The 25,190-nt window shown below is 41.8% G+C and overlaps 1 protein-coding gene across 7 annotated transcripts in view; it reads left to right on the top strand.

Annotated features, from left to right (window-relative positions):
* Window positions 1–25,190, top strand: part of TSPAN4 (tetraspanin 4) — a 312,240-nt gene that overhangs the window by 111,617 nt on the left and 175,433 nt on the right. For 2 of the 7 annotated variants that reach the window (XM_027894722.1, XM_027894723.1), the window contains one exon: window positions 2,192–2,271. The exons of 1 other annotated variant lie outside the window; for it this stretch is intronic. In XM_027894722.1, the coding sequence (XP_027750523.1) occupies window positions 2,209–2,271 (63 nt within the window). In that variant the 5' untranslated portion in view covers window positions 2,192–2,208. Of the gene's footprint in view, window positions 1–1,323; window positions 1,604–1,665; window positions 2,272–25,190 lie in introns of those variants that run through there. 4 more of the 7 variants (XM_027894720.1, XM_027894719.1, XM_027894724.1 and 1 more) reach the window with 4 other exon arrangements.

Here is a 25,190-nt window from a genome sequence, read left to right as displayed (position 1 = left end):
GGGACAGAGTTTATACCGTGCAGGAAAAGGAGGGAGGAAAAGTAGAAAACTGACTTCCACTGGGGCTATTAGGTGTCTAATTTCAGGGGTAGGGAAATTAAAAAGTGGAAAAGTTGTAAGTTATCAAAGTTGTGGAAATAGATGGCGCAGGAGTTACTACCCTCGGGTTTTGTGCTCAAGTTCTTTCTCTCTAAAGCTTGCACCAGGTATGGTCAGTGTATTTATAGTTTGTGGAGGAAATGAAGAAAAATAATTAGACTCTAGGTTTGCAGTTTGTAAATTAACAGAATTAGAGGGTAGTTTGCAAGGGTGATCTGCTCAGGCTATGTGCATAACCAGCTCATTTTACTTTTACTAATTTGTTCTTTAATTAATTGGTGCCTGTGTCTCTCAGTTTGTGCTGAGACTTGCAAGATGCTTCATGCAAGAAACCTGTTTTCATCTTGATTAATTCTCTGCTGGGGCAAGCCTTTTAAAAAATATTAGCCAGCCATCTTTTCACTTTGGCTCCAGTCAAAATCAAAGAGCAGACAGAGGAGGAAGGCAGAGACAGGCCAGCCCATTTCACAGATCAGAAGTGGCACTACAGAGACAAGTGAGTTACTTTCACAGGGAATTTGGGGCAAAGATGGTAAATGAGTCTTGCTTTCCTCAGTGTTAATACTGTAATTCCCCCAGTTTCAGTAAGATTTTTTTCCTCTCTGAGAAAGTTGTGTGTGGCAGATTTTCAGCTCTTTACTGCCGGTGGGAGCTGTCAGATTTTAGGGAAGTGCTCCCTAGCGTACCGAGCATGATGCCGATCAGTACCTTACCTGACAGGGGGACAAATGAGCTGGCCATACATTGTGCTGAGTGATGATTCTGTGGGACTGAGCGAATTAGGAAAATCCCGGTGATGGATCTGCAGCGGAACAAACAAGCCTTCCGGCAAGGGGAGCACGGCCTGTCCTGACCCCAGCATCCCCCTGACAAAGCATCCCTAGCGCTTATGCGTGCGAAATCTTTGCAGCGGTTACTTATTCCCGTTCCTTTCGGCGGCGCGGTCGGTGTGTCCGGCCAGCCCCTCAGGACCCACCTGCACCAGGTTCGCTCTCCGTGCTCAGAGTTTCGGAGCGGGGTGGGGGTGGGGGGGGGAGAACCCGCGGCCCCGAGACCTGCCCCGGGCGGGTGTTCCCGCCGCATCCCCGTGCGAGGGGAGGCTGCCGGTCGGCGGGGTGTGGGTCGGGGTGTGCCCGGGGCCGGGGCCGGGCCGGGGGCGGGAGGGGCGCGGCCGCGGGCGGGCCGGGAGCGCCATTGGCGCGGCGCTCGGAGGAGGGGCGGCCGCGCCGGGAATGGAGCGCCGGGGCTGGCGTGCCACGGGCTCCCGCCGCGGGAAGGGGATGCGGGGATGCTGAAAGTGAGCTCGGCGTCTCGGGCCAGAGCGATGTGGCGAGGAGGAAAGGGCCACGGGAGCTGCTTGCCTTTTGGATAATACCTGCCCCTGCCGCGGGTCTTGTGCAGCGGCACTCTCTTGTTTGTGTGTGGCATGCGGAGCCGGGGTTTTATATGGCATTTGGGAGCCGAGCGAGGTCACGCTTCCTTTTTTTAAAATTGTTTGCTTTGGGTACAGTGTATCTCTCTGTGATTTTTTCTTCCCTGGTAGCGGGGTGGGCCGGGAGGGACGACTGTGACAGTGACGGGAATGTTTACTTGTGCAGAAGTCTTTCTCATGTGGAAGCACGCTGCTCCCTAACTCCTGGCTAAGCAGACTTCAGTTCACCAACTTTGCTGCCGTACAGCAGACATAACTCCTTGACAGGATGGCAGACAAAAGAACAGCTGGCGCAAAGCAATAGGGGATTTCATAGCAAGGAGGAGGGAAGATCATAGACCTTTCACCCGTGCCATCGACGCCTGGCAGCTGTCAGAGCAGCAGTGGAAGGGACAGCTGAAGCCACCATGCGCAGGTCTAGCACCGATGAGTCGACCTATCACAGGAGCCCTTCCCTGGACAGCAAGGATTACAGTTTCCCAAATGGCGCCTTTCGTCGCTACAGCAGCATGTATGGTGGCCAGTTTGGGGCTGCCAGCAACTCTTTTTTTGGATTCCACACCAACCCAGGCCCAAAGGCCACCAAGGCTAAGTACACGTCCCCCAAGGGAAACAAGTACGTTGTCTTTTACCTGGATCTCTCATTTATTTTTCTCCTAGAACTGAAGAGGTGCAGCATGGCTCACAACTGCCTGCAGTGTATCAAGTACCTCATGTTTGTTTTCAACCTTCTCTTCTGGGTGAGTACACATTTGAAACTGCGAGACGTTTTGTGTCTGCTTACTAATGGAAGGTGAACTTGTTGCTTCTTTAAAAGTTTAAACTTGGAAGTTGAACAAAGTGGTGTCTGGCCTCTTTAATTTGTGTAGACAACCTTCTGAGGATTTCCTTCATCCTCATTTCCTAACCCTCAGCTGCTTTTGAAAACTATGATGCAAGGCAAGAGAATGTTTTTTAGAGGCCAGTTGCATGAATGCCTTTATCACTTTGTTCCAGTGGGAGCTGTACACTCTTTTTTGTGCCCTGATCTTTCATTCCCATGTGTGTTTGCCTCAAAAGTCATTGATAGTCCTACAGAAATTGCTGAGGCCATTCATGATTGGAGAGTTGAGCACATGCTTATGTCCATTGCTGTATTGCAGATGGCACGCTTGGTACACCACAACATTAAAGCCTGTGTCAGGAATCTCCAGGTAATCGTACTCTGTCCCAGTCAGTGATAGGTCCTGGCACTGCCATTCCCAGTTGAAGACCAGAGCCCTCCTCACTGCTTTTGAGGCTACTACTCTGTGGAGGAGCTTACAAATCCCTACAAGGCATGCGTGTGTCAGCAGGACACATGAATGTGTCTCCACATCACCTTTTTAATAACTGAGGTGGCTGTCAGCAACACAGTGATTGGGCATTTAACTCCCATGAAATGGAGCATAGACTGTAGCTGGAGACTAAACCTCACTGGGGTGGTTCAGGTCACAAACGCTTGTTTGTCCTGTAAAAAAGGGGAGTAGCATGATTGCTAGGGCAGGAAGTGGTTTCTAGTTCAGTGTCTCCTGTCCAGGATCCAGTGTGGGAGGGTCTGTTGCGAGATCATCAGGAGGTGCCTTTAAATGACTCGTTCTTCCCGAGTGGTTTATTAGCGTGCTGAGGGAAAAAAGGCATATTGTAAAGTGACACCACTTCTGTCCTGGCACTTAGGGAGAAGGGTACATGTTTGCAATTGTATGTTACGGTGTCTGTATTACTGATTGCCTGTGCTCTCATGAATTGGTGGAGGTACACGGAGGGCTGTGAGTGAGATGCAAAGAGCTGTTCTCTAGTGTGCACTGCTGTACAGCTGTTTAAAGCCAGGCATGCTGCAGTGCATCAGAAAACACAAAGTGCAGGCAACTTCTGCTGACCTGAGTCATACCAGGGAGTCGGGGTGTGATAAACTAGTTCAAGTCCACTCAATTGGCATAGTACTAACCAGAGCTCTGAAACACAATGAGGGTGCTATCTTTATGTCCTAAGTAAGCTGGTAGGAAGAGTGTTGGTAAGACTGCAGTGTGTCTTTCAAGGCTGACTCTGATTGTTTCTGCTTTCCTAAAAATTTTCTAATATTTATTGCAGCTTTCTCTGGACCTTTCTGGAAAAGATGAACATTATCTTTCTTGTTCTTTTAAGCCTTGTGCCTCTACTGACTGTCCCTGGTCAAGATTATAACACTGACAGCTAGTTGAAGCGTGTGCTAGAGAGAAGCAGTTGGGTGCTGGCATTAGTAGCTCTTTTCAGGACTAGGCACAGCACTGCCACAAAGGATACAGGCATTCTGAATCCTCTTACAATATTCATCTTCCACTGAAGGGTATACATGTGATAAGAAGAGGTACTGCTGCAAGTAGTGTGTGTGTATTTACAAAGGCAAAGTGGCACATAGTAATTTATCTTTGGCATGCTTTTCAGTAGGAAAGCTTTAATCCTTTGAGAGAGAGGGGAAGGTTTTTGTCTTCTCCCTGATGATATCAGAGCTATTCCAAGCTATGCTTGGAGGGAGAGAAAAGACAGGGGTCCCAAAAAGAGAATAACTGTGTGTCAACAGGGCTCTTCATGAAGAAAGCATATGAGCAGGGGGGTGGGGGGTGTCAAATACTGCAGCACGATTTCTGTTTTGTTTCCCTTTCACATGCTACCTGCACAGCAGGAGTGATTGATGATGATCGTGTCCAAATGAGGTTTGCACAGCATGTAGTTATAATAGATGCAGCTCTTCACCTTCTCACGGTGTAGAAAGTAACTAAAATGGATGATATTTAAAAGTACTGGCTTAAGCTGACCTATCCTTAGTAAAAGCAGGAAAAATTTTCCATTTCTAGTGATCCAAAATCTTAGAATGATTACGGGTTGATGATGCTGTTGTTTTGTTTTCCATCATGCTGTGAGTTATCTGTTGTGTTTTACTTTGTGAAATTAAAGGAAAAGCATATCTGCAAGAAAACAGGATTTCTCTTTACCTACATGATCATGGAAGTTTTGCTGGCTCCACCTTTCCCCTCCACCCTTCTCTAGGTGGTTGATTAGTGACACACAAGAGTTTAAGTAGGAAGAGGACTTTTTTTTTTCATGCTTTGACTGACCTCCAAATAAAAACTGCAGCTATTTTCATGTATTGAGAGCGGTCATTACATTAAATGAATTACGTGCCTATTATAGGTTGTTCCTGCTTTTCATTGTTTTGAGCAAATGCTTTGATTTCCTTCAGAAATCATATTTTCTTCTTCCTGTTCCTGTTCATTAACTCTAGTACATCTTATGCTTCCCTACAGCCTATTTCCTAGTACTTTCAGCTATGTTTCCCACAGTATGGCAGAAAACCAGTCCTCAGCCCTGTGCAATTCCAGTGGGATTGGTACCGCATTTCTGAGGAAAAAATCCTTTTCTTAGAGTACTGGTGAATTTATAGGAAACAAAATCTCTGAGACCTTGATTTTAAATGTTCCTGGCAGGCTTTGTTGCATTAGGTGGTGCGCTCATGCTGTAAAATTTTTAAGAGCTGTCATATAACTGTGAAAACACAGCAAATTTCTCCTCCCCTTTCTGGTGGTTAAAGGGAAAACAAAGCTCCTTCTCAAGTGTCAGAGGCTGAAATGCCCTGTCAGTGTTGGTGCTGAATCAGTCCATTGGTACAGCAGACTAGCAGCTATTACATGTAGAGAAAAGAAGTGGATACTCCTAGAATAGCTCATTTCTTCATGAAGAGTCCTGTGCAAATTGCTCCTGATGCATTTGCAACTACTCTGGGGTATTAAGATACTGAAACACAGGCAAAACATTAATAGAGAGCAGCACTGCCACTCTAATGGGAATTGCCATTCAGAGGCTATTTCCTGGAGTACTGCCAGGTGTAGAGGAGCCATCATTGTATCACTGCACTGGTTTGTAAGCTCCCAAAATAACTTTTGTCACCTGATACATCATACTTGTCTGACTTCATTCATTTTTATGGACTTTGATTTTCATTTGTTGAATTGCTGAACCCTCGAGACTGAAGATCACCTCAGATGATTGCAGAGCAGACTATTTTTATTTCATAATGAAATATTTGTATTTCACTGTGAAATACCCAGGGAAGAACATTTGTTTTCCTCACTCTGTCCTCCGGACATCCAGCGTTTTTTTACAGTCAGTAAAACAAACTGTTTTCTTTCTGTGCTTTTAATCCAGTGCTCTACTTGCCTTCTTTTTTTGTTGTTGCTGTTAGGAAAAGGTGGGATATATCCTAAAGGCTGAGAGAGTGCTATAGAAAGAAAAAGGTCATCCCCTTAATCCCCTTGGCTTACGCTGCATTCTCTCTTGCTTCGACTTCCAACTCCCAAACCTCCAAGACTCAAAAAAGGAAATGCACTAACTCTGCTTGTGTTGCCGGTGGCTTGTGCTTTCCTTAGATCCTGTGCTAGGGAATACTGGCTAGATTGGTAGCAATTTGCCCTTCAAATAATTGAATACCTTTATCTGACTCTTCAGATAGTGCTTTAACCAATAGAGAAATTCAGTAAAGCATGGGGTTTGCAGAATGCTTTTGTTAGAAGTTATAGAGGGGAGACAGCAACAAAAAGAAAGGAGGCAAAGAAGTTTATTTTTATCAAGCTTACCATTAATCATTTCTGTGCCTGTGTCTCCTTTCTGTTGTTAAAACATACTAAATTTGTATGCATTACAAAGCAGTCAAAACCTTCAAAGAGTTATATAAAGGCTCTGATTCCATTGGGTAGGCTACCAAACACCCAGGGGAATGGTCTCTGGTAGCTTGAAAACTTGGGAGTTGCCATCTGCTGGACACTCTGTGGCTGGGATGAGCAGCTGGAGCTCTGCTTTCCACCTTTCTGGATGACGAGATGAGGCAAGGCACTTTGCTTTCTTTTGCCATTTGTTCAGTATTACATTCCAAAATCATACAGCCCCTGGGAATGCTTTATCTTGGCTTGTGAGTCACGAAGTGCAAATCTGAAATGTATGGAAACACGGAGCCAAGGAAGTGGCAGGTGGCAGTAGTGAATGCACAAGGATCTTTGTGGAGAAAACCAAGAACATATTGAATCTTATTCCAGGGTCCAGCTATGGGTCTCCTGCTCTGGCTTCGCTGCTGGTGATGCTTCATGAACCCCAGTTTAGGAAGCTCTTCCCTAATGAGTCCTGCTGGCCTGGGGCACAAGTGATACTGCCAGCTGTCAGTCTTTATTATTTGTAGGTAAATGGAAGGAAGGAGGGGGAGTAATGAAAATGAGAAGTCCCTTATTACTGGGATATTCTTCCTTCCTTGCACTTCAACTTCAGTGGCACAGGTTGTCTTACAAGAACTACAAAAAAGTTATAATACGTGCAAGACCAGGCAGGACTGCTGGAAAAAGGAACAGCTTGATGTGAAAATGCACCGTGGGGCAGTGGGTTGTGTTTGAGTGATCCTGGCCAAATTTGGCCAGAGGGTGGAAGCAGAGGGGTGTCTCTTCGTTTCTTGGTACCTTGGGAAACCAAATGATGTTATTAGCTTGAGAAGAGCTATTAGCTGGAAGCTGGAGAATTTTGTAAGAGAAGCAGCTGATTTTATTGAAGTGGATTCCTTATCCTTCATTTGCTTCTTCCATCAGTCAGCTGAATGAGATTGATGGCTGAAACAGCCAGAAACTCCACAGATTGTTAGTGGCTGGGGACAGCAATCATTTTGTGGTTATACTTGGCTGCAGTCTTAAGTTTGTGGAAAAAAAATTCCAATAGAGCAGTAAGTAATTTTGAAAGCAGGCCCCCCATTTCATCATCATTATGTGTACATGTTCGGCTCTGATGGGCAAGGGCTGCCACTTAGCCATGGAGCTGCTGCAGGTTGTTGTGCAGGGTAGACAGTCATGTTTCTACCAGCTGAGTGGTGCTCTGAGAAGAAAGTTTGATTAGAAATAAGACAGGCTGTGTACTTCCAAATATATAAGAGGAGGAAAATATGTGATAAACACAAACTTGATTAATCAGCAAAACAGACTTTGCTTCTGTGTAATTAAAACGTGTGAAATGACACACCAGAATGTCATTTTCTCTAACTGCCTCTGAGTCTCTGATTCTCCTTTGTTACTTAGCCCTTCCAGAAAACTGCTCAGTCTGATTGACATCTTATCTCTGCTTCTGGCTTTCTGAGGGCTCTCTGAGGATGTATTTTTAAGAAGCATTGCTTTTAAAGAAAGGAGAGTCATTTGATATGGGAATTACAGACTTCAAAAAATGGCATTTCCGTGAGAAGCAGAACTATTGAGAGCTGATATCAAGTGTGAGAGAGGGATGATTGTATTACCTGATGTCTGATTTGTACAGGCACCAATTAGAGCTTTTCCCATAGCAGCACCATTCATACAGTCTCTTTGCTGTGTGGATTCTGATGTCTAATAGGGATTTGGGATCATGCTGGAGTCTTATCTCCCAGTGAAGGCATTGCTAAGGACTGCATTTGCTATCTAAATGCATACCTTCTGAAAACTTTTAAGAAGTTAATGACTTTGAAAGAATGCATATCTGTCAAATCAGGCTAACAGTGATCAGTGTTATTCATGGGATACTCAGCCAATTCTTTTCCATAATATTTTTTTCCTTAGGAAACCAGGTTCAGAGAGCTGTTCAGAGAGGAGAAAAAAATTACTTTAGAGTTGACCATATAATAGATGCCATCTTCAGGTTGCTCACTGTATGCCACATCATGCTTCTGCTGCTCATGACAAGGAGTAGTTTCACAGTATTATATCTGTTTACTGTCATATTGATGTGATTTTGGCCAAGAGTATTGGCAAGGACTGAGCACCTCACTTTATAGGTTTTACTGTCAGGTATGTCCCCTGTCCCTAACTCAGAGTTACTGGTAGTACAGAAAACTGAGGAAACCCATCAGTGAGCAGACCCATAAGATAGGGCTTGGTGCAGTTATGGACAAACTGGCCATTTTAAAGCAATGAGTGAAAAGGCTGCAAATGTAATTCCCTCTTCTGGACAGTGACAGATACTAAATCTGTTGCAGCCAATGCTTTGAACTACACAGAGGAAGAACCAGGCAGGTGAGATAATTTCTATCTATTCCTCTTCCTCCATCTCTTGGCTTGAAGAATTTTGAAAGCTTGCCAGTGCTTCTTTCTTACACAGGATTTCTCATCACTGGGACCATGATCAAAGTGAGAGTTACTGCTACAATATATGCTGTCACCTCACATTTTATTCTGCCCATGTATTACATCCTTTTCACCCCCTCTGAGGCACTATTTTAGAAGAATAACCTTTTGGTCAGGGGATTGGTGGCAACTCTGTACCCGCAGAGTATCAAGAAGAGTAAAATCCCAGTCTTAGTTTGTCTCCAGATGCTACTGTTTAAAAAATGATAGCTATTAATACTGCAGTGTGGTTTATTTATTTAGAACATAACTTTTAGCTAAGGTTGCAAATCTGTACAAGTTGGAATAATATACAGTATCTATATAAAACATATAAAGACACTTCTCTCTGGTATTTGTAGTGCAAAGTGAGCAGTGCGAGGTCAAAAATGAAATGTGGAGTTGAATGGAATGAATTCTGCATACTCATACAGATTGGAGTCAGTAAATTGTATTTCTTACTACTGTCCTGTAATTGTTTCTTCAGGAAATGTTAAACCATCACAAGATGCAACAGAAGTAAATGAAATTGAAATTGCATTCTGTAATTAGACTGTCATACTGTAACACATCTTAAATCTGTCTTCAACAGAAAAACTAACACCCTCCAAAAAACCCTCCCAACCCGATTCAAGTGTGAATGCATGCAGAGCCATATAATTCAATATGTTTCAACTGAGACTTGTTCTAAAGATGCCATGCATTTGAAATAGTAGTTTGAGTGAGACAGAAGGTTTGATACACAAGGACAAAGGACCAGAATGACTCAGTTGTTGTGAGTTTTTATGCACAGGCTTTCAGGACTTTGGGATGTTTATTTTGGGTTTTGTTAGTTTTGTTTTGATTTGATTGGTTGGTTGTATTTTTTTCCTCTGCTTGCTTTTCCAGATTGCTCATTTCCTTGGCCATAACAACTTTGTTTGTTCTCAGGTACTTTGAAAGTAGTGCAGTAGCAGCTATTGATCTGTGTCATCTTAGTGCTGGAGTCCTTCTGAGCTGTGTGGTTTAGGGGTGGCTCTAAATCCGAATCAGCTTAATCCATACTGGCTTATTATATTATTACTTTGTCTTGTTTTGTTTCTGCTCTGCACACTGTGTGGTACTTGTTCATCTACTCTTCTCACAAGCTTCTTCGTGTTTTCTCCTCAATTCATCCTTTACAGGAAAACCCTGATTTACAAAAGCTTCACTTTCCCTTCCAGCTGTATTGTGTAAACTCCTTCTTGAGAAATCATGTGCTGTGATGCCTGTGAACGTTGCATCTGATGACTGTGGAATGATAGTGGTTTACTAGTGCTGATGTTGTTTATTGCCCGTGGTCATTCCACATACTTTTAGTTTTTTCTGTGTATTCCTGGCTCTGTCACTGGTGACTTTGATAATGTAGAGGCCTCTGGATATAACTTACAGTGGGAATGAGCTTTCATGGCTTTCCTTTGTAGTCATGCTTTGTTGATAAAACTATGAAGTGTTTGCTCCTACTCCATTTAGACAGACAGTCGTCTTACCCCTGTGCCTAACAGGATTTAGTTTGAGACCTGGAGAACAAGGAAAACTCTGCTATGAGGGAGGGAAACCCAACCAATGACCTGCCCTTCATGCAGATGTCAGTTTGCACTTTATTTTTTCGTATGAAGTTCATTTTCTTTTTTCCTAAGTGGCTTTCCTTTGCCACAGTGACCAACTTTAATGATGAAACAGCCATCACAAAATGCAATGCTTGGAATTAAATAATTTAAGTCTCTTATTTTAAAAAGGCTTAGCACTTAGGAACAAAAATCTTATTGACTTAATAAGTGACTGTGTGGCAGGCCTGTGGTGGGATTATAAAGCCTTCACATAAGCTGCAGCTACACCAGCAAATTGTGCTCATGCCAAGAAGGCTTGTTTTCTCCAGAGAACTGGTGTAGGCTGTAATGGCAAAAAGTGCTTTTCCTAGTGTTAGCTGTTCCCCCAGTAGGGGCTTTGCTGGTTTAATATGCAGACAATTGGGTTTTTAGCCCACAAGGTATATGAATGGGGATACTCTCTCTGTGCTGCTGTTGGACAGTGTGGGGCCCAAAAAGGCAGAATGGAGCTGGGTAAAGGGAAGGTGAATGTTATCTGTAGGAAATGAGATTTTGTTGTGGCTCAGTGGCCATATGCTTAACCCATGCAACAGCATGAGGAGACACTACCCTCTGAGTTGTGAGCAAGATGCTTTCCCCAGCAGCAGAAAGGAAACGTACATCCAAGGAAAGAAAGTAGCCAGCAGCTTCTGTGGCAAAATCAGCTAATATCTTGAACTTACTTTATACCTCCTCCCTCCTTCTTAAATTACCAGTGGTTTGCCCTTCTTGTCTATACAATATTTAGAAGGGAGAGCACAAAGAAGTTACATTCTCAGTAAATAAGTTCATTCACTGCTCTACGACACCAAGACCAAGTACCTCTTGGTGCTTCTGTGCTTGGAAAGGCTCAGCTGATGGCTTCCTCCGTAGGAGACAGTTGTGGACCTTCAGAACTTTTAAGGGTTTTTTCCCCTCCCATGCTGTTGTCTCTCATTAGTGGTACTTGCAATTTCTAGTCTTGTCACAGTTCCTGTGACAACCTGGGAGTCCCTGTAGTAGTGGGAAGGGTGCAAATCTCTTTGGGAAACACCATACATGAATGTGTTTGGTTCTGTTGAACACTGGATTTTTCTCTAGGTCATCTTGCTATAGAGCATTTCTTTGACATTGCTGATTGTCTTTACTCTTTCAGTGTTCACCAGTGGCCATTATGAAAGTATATTCTGGGTGAGATGGACTTACAGCTCTTCTGTAAAACATGAAACAGAGCTCCAGTTTGTCCTGAACTACTGAAGCATTCCAAACCCCTCCTTGGTTGTCATTCAGTAACAATTTTTTAACATCCTGTTTCCTCCCAGTTGAAACTAGAACTTTAGATGTGGTTATTCATGGTCATTTTATTACATTACTTTTTTTCTAAAGTCCCCCTACAAAATTAACCTTAAGTTATGTGCTATTCACCACATTGCTCCTGACAGGTTTGCAAATGTTAGTAAACAAACTGCCTTCGTACTGGCCAATTGAACATTTGTACTCTTGTTTTGCTAGTGACATTCATCCAAGGTTGTAGGACAAATTGGTTATTTATGTCTGAATAAATCTTTTCACTAATCCATTTGTAGCAGCATGGGAAGGAGCTGAGGGTGACACATTTAATACCATTTTCTTGAACAAAACAATTGGAACTCCTGATATGAATTGAGTTCCACTGCCACTTGCAATCTGTTACAAGTTTCAATCCTTGAAGGCCAGAGTTTTAACACATCCACCATCTGCTTTGTACTTACTATATTAATGCAGGATGCTTGGTTGTTTTAGAATGACTCTGCAAACTAAAATAAAGAGCACAGAAATGGTCTAATGCATCCTATATGCATGTGCAACCCCTACCAAGGATACAAAGAAGCATCTTTGGACATGAAAAAGTGGACATTGTTTTGTTGTTTATTCATGAGTCACTTCATGACCTCCAACCATGAGACTTTTTCACTTTTGTAAGTATATTAGTATTTTTCTGACATTTGTAAGCCCCAAACTCTGTAGTAATAGAAGTCTGGTGCAAAAAAGGAGGCAACCTTGAGAACTTTTTGACTGGTTTTTCAGTGCAAAGAAAACCAGGAGCAGGTTGAGTGTGCACGATCATTGTAGCCACGTGTATCATTTACAGGTTTTTATGATTCCATGTCTTTTGTCAGTGGTGGGATTCAGTTTGTACCATGGAGAAGATGCTGATTGTGTCTTGCACTGCTTTGGTGCCCTTGCCCTCCTCTCCCAGTGGCAGATGTGCTAAGGGATCTCCATTTGTCTCTTGGTTGGTGTGTTCGAGCTCAGTGTCACGGCTGGAGCACGCAGGTTTGCAGCTTCTCTTCGTAGTCAGGCTTCCTGGTGCTCCTTATTGCAGAAACCTGAAATTAGAGGTAAATATGATCACAGTGGTTTTGGTAGCCAAAGTGGGATGTGTCTGTAAAGCTCCAGGCTAAACTCTTGCATCCCTTTTACATGTCAGTGTTGTTGAATTCTGCAAAGGCACGATAACATGGCAGCAAAACAGTGCATCGTTCAGGGGGACCATATGGCTTGTAGAATTATTGCTCCAATGACACAGGGAGGTCTCAGGTTCAAGTCAGAGGCAGAGAAACAGCATAGTGGGTTAAGATCTATTTATTTGAAATAAGCATCACTGAAATCCTGTATGTAATTTATGATGACTTCATTTGTAATATTTGGGTAAATTCACACAGTACCTGAAACCTGAAAATGGTAAAAAACATTTTTACCATACTCCCACCAGTCTGTCTTCTTTAATATGCTCCTGTGTGTTACTTACAGCATTTATTCCTTCTCGCTCTCCAATTTCCCTTTGTAAATAGGTTTTAGGTAGATAATTCTTGGAGAAAAATCGACTAACAGTCACTGAGAAAAATGTCCTGTAGCTAAGGAGAGCGTGTGTCTCCACTTATGGTACTGGTTAAATTGTAATCCTGAAAAAACACAGACTGGACAGTCCCATTTTTTTCCTCTGCTGACACTAAAGGGTTGTTTCAATACTCTAGGAAAGCCTTCTTGCATTTTCTATGTACTGAATTTCTTTCTGCCTTCATTTCTCAGCAAATACTCCATGGGCTTTTCAAGATTAAGGCACTGGTCCTTCATCAAATACAGGTTTTGTTTTCCTTTGGTTTCTTAGCTACTAGTACTTTCCTCTAAGGTCCCACTTGCTCTATCCAGAAGTTGCAGTAGAGCTATTATTTTGAGGCTGGAGCTTGGAAACACCTCATGCTTTGTCACTGCGGTTGAAATTTCTCTCTCCGAAATAATATCCAACCCATTCAGTTCCTGGCTTAGTATTTTTAGCACAAGCTGCTTACAGTTACATGTCGACTTACCTGCAATAGCAGTGTGTGGATTTCATTGTGCGTGTGTGAGAAGCACTCCCTTTTTGAAACCTAATCCATTTTAGTAACTTGATAATTCTGATGTGAAATTAGGAAAATGGCAGAAGGCACTTCATTTTAAATCTCACCCCTACTAGCTGGAGTATATATATCTGTATATATGTAGTACTTTGTTATCCCCTGTGCTTGGCACTTGTACCTTGTTTTCCATGGTCTCCAAATGTAAGTGACCAACTAAGAAATATGAAGTTGTCTGGCACATTCTTCTTCAGTTGGCTGTACTTTCTTGTGTCACTCTCTTTCTGAAAGAAGATGATTTTCATTTCATGTGTTTTTTACTACTTCTGTATACACTGCCATTTTTTACAGTCCCTTTGGGATTTGCCTTTGACCCAATGTTCATTTGGATTGTCAGATTGTCACATCAAAGGCACACCCTCACATTGTTTCGTTCATGGCATGCTTCTGTTCATGAAGCTTGCATGTGGGTGATAATATTACAACTCCCTGGCATATATGTAGAATGAAAAGTTATTAATCATAAGAAAGAAAATTGAAAGCAATAAGAGGTGTGATGCTGTATACGATTTGGTGCAGCAAGTGCACTTGTCCTCCGTCGTGTGGCCAAGCAGGTGCACAAATGCCCCATACTGCTGGTGAGATCTGAGCCAGACCTTGGTGCTTTAGAGTCACATTTGATCCCATCAGTACCTGATTTTGGATTATTTCCCTTTGCCTACCACTCGTGAGTTAATCCTCTTTGTATATCATCTGGTTTTGTCATAACTGGCAGAACTCTGTGCTAATTTCTTTATTTCAGCTACATGTTGAGGTTTGGGGATCTTTCCATGTCTATACAAGTGGAAAGGCTCTGTGACCACACGGTGTCTGTGGGCTGGGGACTCCGTAGGATTCACATAGTCTTGGCACATGCTTTGCTGTCTGCTGGTGTAATAGGAGCTGTTAGGTTGCACAGCAAGTTACAGGCTTAAGTCCCCATTACATTGGGTAAATCAGCCATCTTCTTCTCATAACAGATATCATTAGCTATTATGTACTGTTTCAGTCGCTCAGTAGAGGTGTCAAATCTTCCACTGAATTGCCGAACAGGTCCATTTTCCCCAAATATCAGTCCAGTTTAACCCTTCTTCTGATTGCGTGGCAGGTCGCCCACAGATCCAGTGCTTCACACAATAGTTTTAATGTGATTTTTGGTTTTGTCTCTGCAGCTACACCTGCTTTGTTATGTTCCTGAACAGGGCTCTTGCCCTTACTGCCAAATGCTTTGCCCTTTCTTTCTAAACAGTGGGGAAGCTGCAGGGGCACAGCTGGTTTCCCCGTAACTGTGATGTGTTAGTTAGCTCCAACCCTCTAAGCCTCAGCTACCCGTGGACTCTACTGCAAAGTTTATGTGACTTCTGCTGCAGAAGACAGGGCAGACACTGCAAGAGGACTCAGATGGTGCTTAAAAGCCTGTCACTGTGCTGCACTGGGCTGTCCAGCCTATGGCTCCTGAACCACAGGCACGGGTGCCTTCTGGTTCCTACTGCAGGAGTTATCACAGGGACCAGGGATGTGCTAAAGTGGGGTATGTGTTGTGGCTTTCAGGCTGGTGCTGGTCAATACTTGTACCTCTACCTCTGCCCAGGCAGTGGCAAGAAGGGGAGGGAACAGAGCCTGTCTGTGGTATTGCAGTTACAGGGTGAAGTACAGCCTTGCTGGTCTGGGCCTGATGTTACTGATGCCATTTGCCAGAGTTTAGTAGGGATGTGGTGGTGTGTTCTGTTATATGCAAGTATCATGGAATGAGGCTGTTTTCCAGTATACAAAGAAGTAGGATTCATAAGATAAAGCTGAGCTTTATAAAAGGGACAGTAAAAAGGTTTTACAAGTTTATCAAAGTCTTAGGTGCGTGTTCCGAGATCTCCAGAGTCTTCTGAAAAGTTTAAAAATACTTCACTGTGACAATTCAGTGCTGCTGCTGACTTTGTCCTGAGCTGGCCAAGCAGATGCTTAAAAAAACTCTTGAAGAGCTATAGGAAAAAACAGCTGGATGTTCACCCCAGACATTCTCTCATTTTGTGCAGGATGCAGAATCATTTTGTTTTATCTGAATGGTTTCATCACTGCATACATGTGTGTGTGCATGTATATGAGAGTGAGATAACTGAGCTTTTGTGAGTGGGTGTTCAGTTTTGGCTAACAAAAATCTTACTTCACTTGGGATTTGCAAAAACAAGTGACATCTGTGGGACTTAAAAGATCTGCCAGGTTTGGAAGCTGTAATGATTACACCAGCACAGTAGGTGTATGTATTGCACAGGTGTATTTTGTTCTGGAGGGAAAAATATACATCAAGTTATATGAATATTTAGGGATATTAGGAGAAAATCATATACATTTTTGTGAGATAAATGGTACAAGTTAAGAGATGAGAGTTTTAAGAGGCGTATAATACAAAGTGATTACTTTATCAAGACCCATAGGTCAAGGAATAGAAAATGCCAGTAGACTTTTTTTGCAGGCTGTGTCTTAGGGAAGGAATTCACAAACCAGGCTATTTATCTACTGTTACTTATTTGAAGCTCTTTTTGATAAAACAGAAGATTATCACTAACATTACTGGGGAAATCTCAAAAGATTCAAAACAAAAAAATTTCCCTTTCCATCCAATTAAAAACAATACCTGAGGCATGAAGATAAATACGTTTGTTCTCAGAAAACCACATGAGCGATATTATCAAAGAAAATCCTTGTTTCTATATAGTTATTTTAAAATCAATACGGTGAGCTGAGTCTTGGCCTCTGCACAGCCACCATTACTATTTAGCTCATCTAACAACAGACATTCCAGGCTATTAACACCAGGTTAATAGCTGTTCCAGAAGAGAAAAAAATTGTCAGCTGTTATAACTGGAAGTGAGGGGATTCCAAAAGAGTTGTGTTCTGAGTCTACCACATAGAGAGTGTACACTTTTATACATAGGTAGGAGGGGAAAAAAAAGGAGGGTGTTTGAAGAGCCTGTATGTTTCTTAACCTCTGGAGAGCCTGCACGTTTAACTTCTATAAGATTCTTCCACTACTTAGTCATTAACTACTATGTAATTTCTGTGATTGGGAATGACTGAGTCATCCATACTGGGGAGGTTTTCTTATAGTGACAATTTTGAGCCCGGCATGTTCAAAAGGACTAATATGACTTAAATAACCATGTCCTGTTGAATTTCCCTTACAGCTGGACATGTTTTAAGTTCTTTGAAGTTTTATTCCAAGTCTCTCTCCTCTACCTGCAGAAGACAGGAGGAGCCTTGCCCTTGCACAAGGCATCTGTGACATGAATTCGAGAAAGCGGGTCCTCACCTGTCTCATTCCAGACTCGTGTGATTCTCTTAGCAAATGTCAAGTCTGAGCAGAAGTGTTAACCATCTTTTGTGTGGTGTCATATAATCCAGGATTTATGTGAAAGGCAGAAGGCTTAAGTAGTTTCAGTAGTCTTAGATGCTCTGCTTCTAGTTGTCTGATTAAGTCCCTTTTTTCACGTGAAAAAAGCCCTGAGAATTGCGCAGCAAGACTGAGTTTTCTTGTAACATTGTGATAACTTTTTGTCAGATTGCATTTAATTTTCACCTCCTGCCTCTGCTCCTACTGCTGCTTTGGGTATGTTTTTTTGAAAACTAGAAAAAAAGCTCTGCTTAAAAAAACAGCTGCAGAGGGTTCAAACTTCATGTGTGTTGAATAATTTGAGTAACTTTTATAATCTGAGAAGAATATGGCTGCAATTTTACAACCTACAGTAGAGAAATACCACTGTTGCACTGCTTCTGTAGATGCTGCTGGGCTGGCAGGCATCCTCTTACTCCTCCACAGGTCCCTGCTTTGGGAACTTTCCCTTTCTGGCTTCAGTTTTCCTTTTTTGTCTCTGTTGGCAGTTTACTTTGCCTCTGCAGGTACACCCTGGTGGGTTTGTTCTTCAGATAGTGTTGACAGGTTTTTCTGGTTTTCCTTTTTCTTACCTCGGTTGTATAGATTGTACCTGCCTGCGTTTTGAGAAGAAGCCCCTGGGGCCATTGAACTGGAGGACCTGTGTATCCCCGAGAGGGTTTTATCCCCAGGGAAACATTATTAATGAGCTGTCTCTTAAGTTTTTCCCTCTGCCCTGGTTGTTTGTCTCCATTTGGTAGGTGCTCTCTTCTAGGAAGCCTTAAACTTGCTGTTTGCTTCTTTTGAAAATGTTATTAATGGAGCAGGAAGTTGTATTATTGGCTTCAACTTTATAGTTGCCCGTGACACTCTAGAGGGTTTGTGCAGTGATCTAGATACTGTTTATACATGGCAGTCTTTTTTAATTACCTTTGATCCTAAGTTTTCAACTGTTCCTTCTAATCTACTACCTGTAAGCCTGACAGACGGATCATACAACTGGGAGAGTTTAATTGTGCTATCAGGCAGAGCTGAATAAGCTATTAAAAATGTTTACTCATGAGTTACTTGACCAGATTCATAAAATGTGAAAGCACTTTTACAGAAACAATGTAAAATATTGCATAAATGTGGAAACCTCAGCACTTGCTGCCTCCACTTCAAATTGAGTGTTTTAGAGGAGCACATGCCTGTTAAATAGCATACCAGAGTCAGAGGGACAGAGGTAGCAGCGCTGCTGTATTTGGAGCGAGTCCCTAACAAATCCTTAATTTTGATACTTTGGCAACATTCTGTGTAAAGAGACATCAAGGTGCTTTTTGTTTTTCTTCAGGTGAAAATGGCAAGTGATGTGCTTCTATACCCTGTCCTATGTAACTTGTGTGAGTTTTAGAAGCTATGGGTCACTCAGTTGTGAAAGTCATTCGTCTTCAAAGGGTTAAACATACCAGTTCCTGTGGAGCATTCTTCATGCTTCTTTTAGCCATATCATCTTTGATGGAAGTGCTATGGATTGTGATACCAAACCATGCTCCTTTAGTTGCACATATGATGCAACTTTTAATTACTGAGAAATTATGTCACTAACTCAGGCTGTTGGAGACAGACCCTTGTGCTTCATTGTCTGAAGAAACTTGTGAGTAGCAGGAACATCTTAGGCATATACAGAATAAGGTGTTGAGGCAGTGAGGGAGGACAGGAGTGCTGAGGACCTGATTGGGAATTTGCATGTATCATTCACAGTTGAAAAATGTAACTTTCATTTTTGTGTCTTACAAAGCACTTCCTATTTATCATTCCCAAACCTTTCATCAACAGCACTTATCACAGCTCTTGCCTGCAGAGTGATTTCCTCTCAGCACATCTTTGAGGAGAACTAGTGACACTGCCGCAGTCTGCTTACTGCTCTGAATTGCCTTGATTCTGTGTGTTTTACCCAGCATTTTCCCTGTTGACGTCAGCTTCTCCTTATCTTCTTTAGGGAAAAGATCCTGAGGAAAGTTTGCTACTGACAGTACCTTTGCAGAGGTGGTTGCTCGTCGGAACGTCTCCTTTCTCTTTGTCTGCAGGAGTCGATTTAAACATTTCTTTTGGATGGTTTCATTGCAAATGATTTTTATTATTGTTATTATGATTGTTCTGAATCCACATAACCTGGATCCTCAGCCCTTTCCCTTTTATTTATGTGGCATTCATTTTTCATCACACAAGCAATGCTGCACTTGATCAGACAAGCGTTGTCTAATCTGAAGGCTGTGCCAGACACCTCAGAAGAAGGTGCAGAAAATCTAAAATAGGCAATTATTCCAAATTGTTGATGGTTGTCTTACCTGGGGATGTTAAGGTCATGTAAATAAAGCCCAGAATGGTGTTTCAGTTCTGTTGACATCAGTGTGAGAAGTTCTGCAGGCTCCAGTAAAATCTGGGTTTCATTAGCAATTTCTGCCCACTGTGAAGGTTGAGATAGTAATTTTTCTCGAAGACATGTACTTCTATAGCTGTAGTTCTGAAGACAGTTTTCTCTGTTCACTCAATAGTATTATCTTGGTAGATAACAGGGATCTTTCAGTAGAGTTACCTTCCCAGTGGTTATGCCCTTATCTGTGCTTCTTGAATGGCATCCTGTTGATTTCTGTTGCTTGCCGTGCTCAGGAACTGTTGTCAAAGCCCTCTTTTACTGGCAATTATTCCAACCTTCTTCCAATCCTAGAAATTGTCTTTAGCATTATGCAGTAGAGAATGTTTTGGCAAACAGGATGCTCCTCTCATGTAAATGTCTTATCAACTCAGCCCTTAAAAAGTGGGCATTTGCCTGCGTTAGGAGTTTTATCAGCCCCTTAATAGAATCTGTTTACCTGGTATACACAGGAACTGACTTATCTGACAGAAGTATCTTTCAGTTGATGTAATCAGTTAGAATATTCCTCACCTTCAAACTAATCAGTCCTGATTGACATAAACCTCATGTGTATGGAACCTAAGTCAAGGATGCACATGAGAGGTAGGTCGGGGAAGATTGTCCACAGAGGATCTGATTAGCACATTAATTTTAGCTTGGCCTGCACTCCCTGTTTAATAATAGAGGTTGTGATCGATACATTGTAATTCTTTATGTGTGAGAGAGCTAGTCCATCCTGCCATTTATCCGTGAAGGCTTTTATTGTCAGACTTTCCCTGCTGTCATCTGATACGATTTCTTTAAATATTCTCAGTTTTAGGGAAAGCTGGTGGTTATTAAAATGTATTTAAGCAATGGTTATGTTTGACTCTGCAAAATCCAATGGCTGTTCCTTACACAGGCCTCTCCCTTTCTCACATCTCTGCTTTCATTAAGTATATCACTTATAGGTGTCTCTTCACTAAGTGGCAATTAGGCACATTCATCTGGTAGGGCAGTGAGCTCCTGATTAGGCAAAATACTGCAAGTCTATGAAATACGAGGTTGTGCAAGGACTGCCAGCCCAGCAGCAACAGCCCATTCTGTCAGGATGCTTCCATAGTGCTGTTTGCTGCCTGTTTGTGGGGGAGGATGCAAGGACTGCTTTCCTGTGGTGACTGCCAGTCCTCATTCTATGCCAGTCTGTAATGAAGCTGAATGTCAGAGAGCATGGAATGCTGCAAAGGTTCTCCAAAATTTTGCAGAATGGACAACCCCAGGTGGCAGAGCTGATGGTAGCTACAACAGACTGAATAAAAGGGAAGCCCCAGACTCCTCCTCTTCTTGCTGCTCTTTCACAAAAGTGATTCCAGCTCCTAATAAACCCTGGTGTTGTCTTCAGCTGTTCCTTGTATCTGTATTCCCATTATAGTGAGACTCTGTGTCACTCAGCAAAGTGGAAACCTGTAGTCTTATAACTGTAAATCGTTGGAGAAAAGAATTAACAATAAATTGCATAGCCAGAAACTAATCCGTGAAAAGTTTTGTTTCCTTTTTTAAAAACTATTTTTATGTTAATAGCAAATTTTATCAGTCACTCTAAAAAGGGTGAATTTTTTCTTATATTTTTGCCCTGGTCACCTCCTTGGGTTATCATGACTGTATTACCCATTTTATTATAGTAACACCTCTACTTCTAGATAGATAGATAGATATAGCGATGCAAAAGTTGCTCTGCAATGTATTTTTCCTAAACTGAATATCCCAGCTCCCACCCTAGGGACTCATCCAGGTTTGCCAGAAATGTGTTTGTCAGGGTCCTGGAGAAGTACTCTCATTTTCCCTAGATTACTGCGTAAAAGATAACATAACAAAAGCTCTGCAGATGCTTTCTGCATTAAATAAAGAGCTTTCCCTATGAATTTAAATCTCCCACAGCTTACTTTCTGTGATTCAATAGTGAGTTATATTTGGTTTTTATTTTGTAATTAGAGTGCAGAACAGATGGCAAACCCTCAGTTTAAAGTGAAGTGTATTGAATAACCCCCAATGCCTGGTGCCTAACTGGAATTCAGAGAAAAGTTGCACTCACTTTTCTTGACCTTGCTCCCAGAGCTTTATGTGGAAACAGTGTTAGCAGAAACATTCACCAAATCTCACTTAATAGCGGCATCATGTCTGCTGCTACTCAGGCCAGCAAACTAAATCCACTTTAGAGTAGCTGGAGGGGACATCAGGAAACATCAAATACCATGAGCAGAGGCATCATTATGAGTCAGACACTATGAAGTGTCCACTTTGGCAGCCGGGAGACAAATATGTCATTAGAAGTGAAGGTGTTAGCCATAATATAAGACTAGCTTAGAACATTTCAAAGGTACTTAAGTGATAGTCTTTTAGTAAAAAAAATCATTTTGATCCTTGATGAATTGCTGTATGTGATATTGCTTGACCACTTCAGGATCCTTCTATCCTTCAATTGCATATAGAATTTTTCATTTGTTTTATGTTGCTGGTGGTGTTTGTTCCATGGAGTGTGTGCAGGCAGGACTCCATTTCAACTGTAGGCAATTTTGCACTTTTATCTGCTACAGCAAATTATCAAAAAGCTTCTATTAATGAAATATTTGCTCTTACTTCTGCTATAGAGAAAGTATAACAGAGCCATTATGGTACTGGAAGCTGTCGTACCTTGCTTTTGCTTTTTAGAAGAGGTGCCAGATGGACACTCCTTCCAGAGATGTAAGCACATTCCATTTCAGAGTAAGCAGGAGCAAAGAAATGGGAGGGCATTGTAAAAGGTGTGATATAGAGCTCCTTGGTGTTGACTTTCTGAGATTCCTTTCCTTTGAAATTCCTTTCCGTTATCCCCCATTTAGAAGAGAGTTTGTCTGATGTTGGCTAGAAGTGACAGGTCTAGGCATTACCTGGCAGGTAGGAGTTACTACCAGAGATGCTCCTGTTTACTTATAGGATAAAATGAAGGCCAGTTTAAAGCTCTCCTTTCTTTGCCTCTTTGATGTTTTTTTTTTTGGTTGTTTTTTTTTTGTGTGTGTGTCCTGACACTGATCTGGCTGCTTCACAATCATCCATCTATTCCCCTGCCTATGTTTGGTATTTTTTTCGTATCAGTTGTGGTCTCCGAAATCTATACAGTATTATGATGAAAAATCAGATCAACCAAGTGCTATTCTGTACTTCCCCACCCTCCTTCATCCTGATACTTCTTCATTAATTTCTTGTTTCTTTTTTTTTTTTTTTTTTTAATGCCAGTCTTTCTTTTGCAGCCAGCTTTCTACTTAGTATGTAAGCTGTTCCTGCTTTGAGTAGGGAGTTGGAACTGGTGACAGCCTGTATCATCACTGCAAAACATCCTTTAAATTGCAGAGTCCATCACCAGCATTGCTAATCATGATTCTTCTGTGTGGAGATACCCACCTTTTCATGTCACTGCACTGGTCTTAATAAAAAAGACAAAACTCCCCAAACTGGGAATTTGTCTTATACCTAGGTGCCATTATGGTTGAACAGTAGTGTTAGTTTGATGATATGCATCAGTCTTTATATCACAGTGGGTTTTATATATCTCTGGTTAAAATTTAGGCCTTTGATGCATGATCAAATTATCAGTTCAGCTGAGTGCTGATGATAGTCTACATCTCCACTTATAAACCACGATATATTTGAAGTAACCCTGCTTAGTTTCACTCATAATGAAAAATTCTTATTTCTTGAAGTTACTGTTGCTGCAAGTACACAGGCAGTATCACAACAGATGAATCGTCAAGAAGAAACCCTTTAAACCATTGTGGATTGAGATCTTAGTTCAAAGGTACTAGGTTATGTGTTCTGAATTGAGCAGGGTCATGCTTTCAGCAATGGGATGCCTGTGGAAAGATACTATGTTTCTCATTGGCATTGAATACTACTGTGTTTAGTTGGTGGCCTTATTGATTTTTGTGATTTAGTTTCTAATGTGATTTAGTAATCTATGTGAAAAGGCATCAGAACCTTGTCTGATGAACCCCCCACTTCCTGCCACCCTTGAGTTCATGACTGATGGTACTTCCCTCTGAAAGTAAAGTATTTGCCCTGTTTAAGATCGCAGTTCTTCCAGAGATTACTTGCTCGAAGTGCTTGGTCTTGTAAAAGTCCTAAGCCACTTCCTTAATACACAGTCTTAGTGAAAACTTTGCCTCTGAACACACTCCGTGATGAACAGAAATCTTCAAGAAACTCATATCAGTAAACAGGTGTGGCTTGGAAGCTCAGTGACACACTCCATGATTCCATCTCTTACAGAGCTTCAGGAAAAACGTCACTGTTGTGGTATTGTGTTCACAAATTGCGCTCCTACTGCCAGGCTGATACACTTTTTCCCAGTTCTTTGTGCTTATTATCCTTTTCTTTGGTGGGGTGGAGGAGGCAGCAAAGGGAAAAGGTTGTAGCAGCATTTCAGCCTGACNTTTTTTTTTTTTTTTTTTTTTTTTTCTTTTTTTTTCTTCTTTTTTTTTTTTTTTTTTTTTTTTTTTTTTTTTTTTTTTTTTTTTTTTTTTTTTTTTTTTAATGCCAGTCTTTCTTTTGCAGCCAGCTTTCTGCTTAGTATGTAAGCTGTTCCTGCTTTGAGTAGGGAGTTGGAACTGGTGACAGCCTGTATCATCACTGCAAAACATCCTTTAAATTGCGGAGTCCATCACCAGCATTGCTAATCATGATTCTTCTGTGTGGAGATACCCACCTTTTCATGTCACTGCACTGGTCTTAATAAAAAAGACAAAACTCCCCAAACTGGGAATTTGTCTTATACCTAGGTGCCATTATGGTTGAACAGTAGTGTTAGTTTGATGATATGCATCAGTCTTTATATCATAGTGGGTTTTATATATCTCTGGTTAAAATTTAGGCCTTTGATGCATGATCAAATTATCAGTTCAGCTGAGTGCTGATGGTAGTCTACATCTCCACTTATAAACCACGATATATTTGAAGTAACCCTGCTTAGTTTCACTCATAATGAAAAATTCTTATTTCTTGAAGTTACTGTTGCTGCAAGTACACAGGCAGTATCACAACAGATGAATTGTCAAGAAGAAACCCTTTAAACCATTGTGGATTGAGATCTTAGTTCAAAGGTGCTAGGTTATGTGTTCTGAATTGAGCAGGGTCATGCTTTCAGCAATGGGATGCCTGTGGAAAGATACTATGTTTCTCATTGGCATTGAATACTACTGTGTTCAGTTGGTGGCCTTATTGATTTTTGTGATTTAGTTTCTAATGTGATTTAGTAATCTATGTGAAAAGGCATCAGAACCTTGTCTGATGAACCCCCCACTTCCTGCCACCCTTGAGTTCATGACTGATGGTACTTCCCTCTGAAAGTAAAGTATTTGCCCTGTTTAAGATCGCAGTTCTTCCAGAGATTACTTGCTCGAAGTGCTTGGTCTTGTTAAAGTCCTAAGCCACTTCCTTAATACACAGTCTTAGTGAAAACTTTGCCTCTGAACACACTCCGTGATGAAGAGAAATCTTCAAGAAACTCATATCAGTAAACAGGCGTGGCTTGGAAGCTCAGTGACACACTCCATGATTCCATCTCTTACAGAGCTTCAGGAAAAACGTCACTGTTGTGGTATTGTGTTCACAAATTGCGCTCCTACTGCCAGGCTGATACACTTTTTCCCAGTTCTTTGTGCTTATTATCCTTTTCTTTGGTGGGGTGGAGGAGGCAGCAAAGGGAAAAGGTTGTAGCAGCATTTCAGCCT

Source organism: Empidonax traillii, unplaced genomic scaffold (assembly GCF_003031625.1).
Source record: "Empidonax traillii isolate 1590-97213 ecotype Southwest subspecies unplaced genomic scaffold, ASM303162v1 scaffold440:size489645, whole genome shotgun sequence".
Classification (NCBI taxonomy): domain Eukaryota; kingdom Metazoa; phylum Chordata; class Aves; order Passeriformes; family Tyrannidae; genus Empidonax; species Empidonax traillii.
Note: the sequence above shows the minus strand (reverse complement) of the source record. Positions and strands in the feature narration are given on the sequence as shown.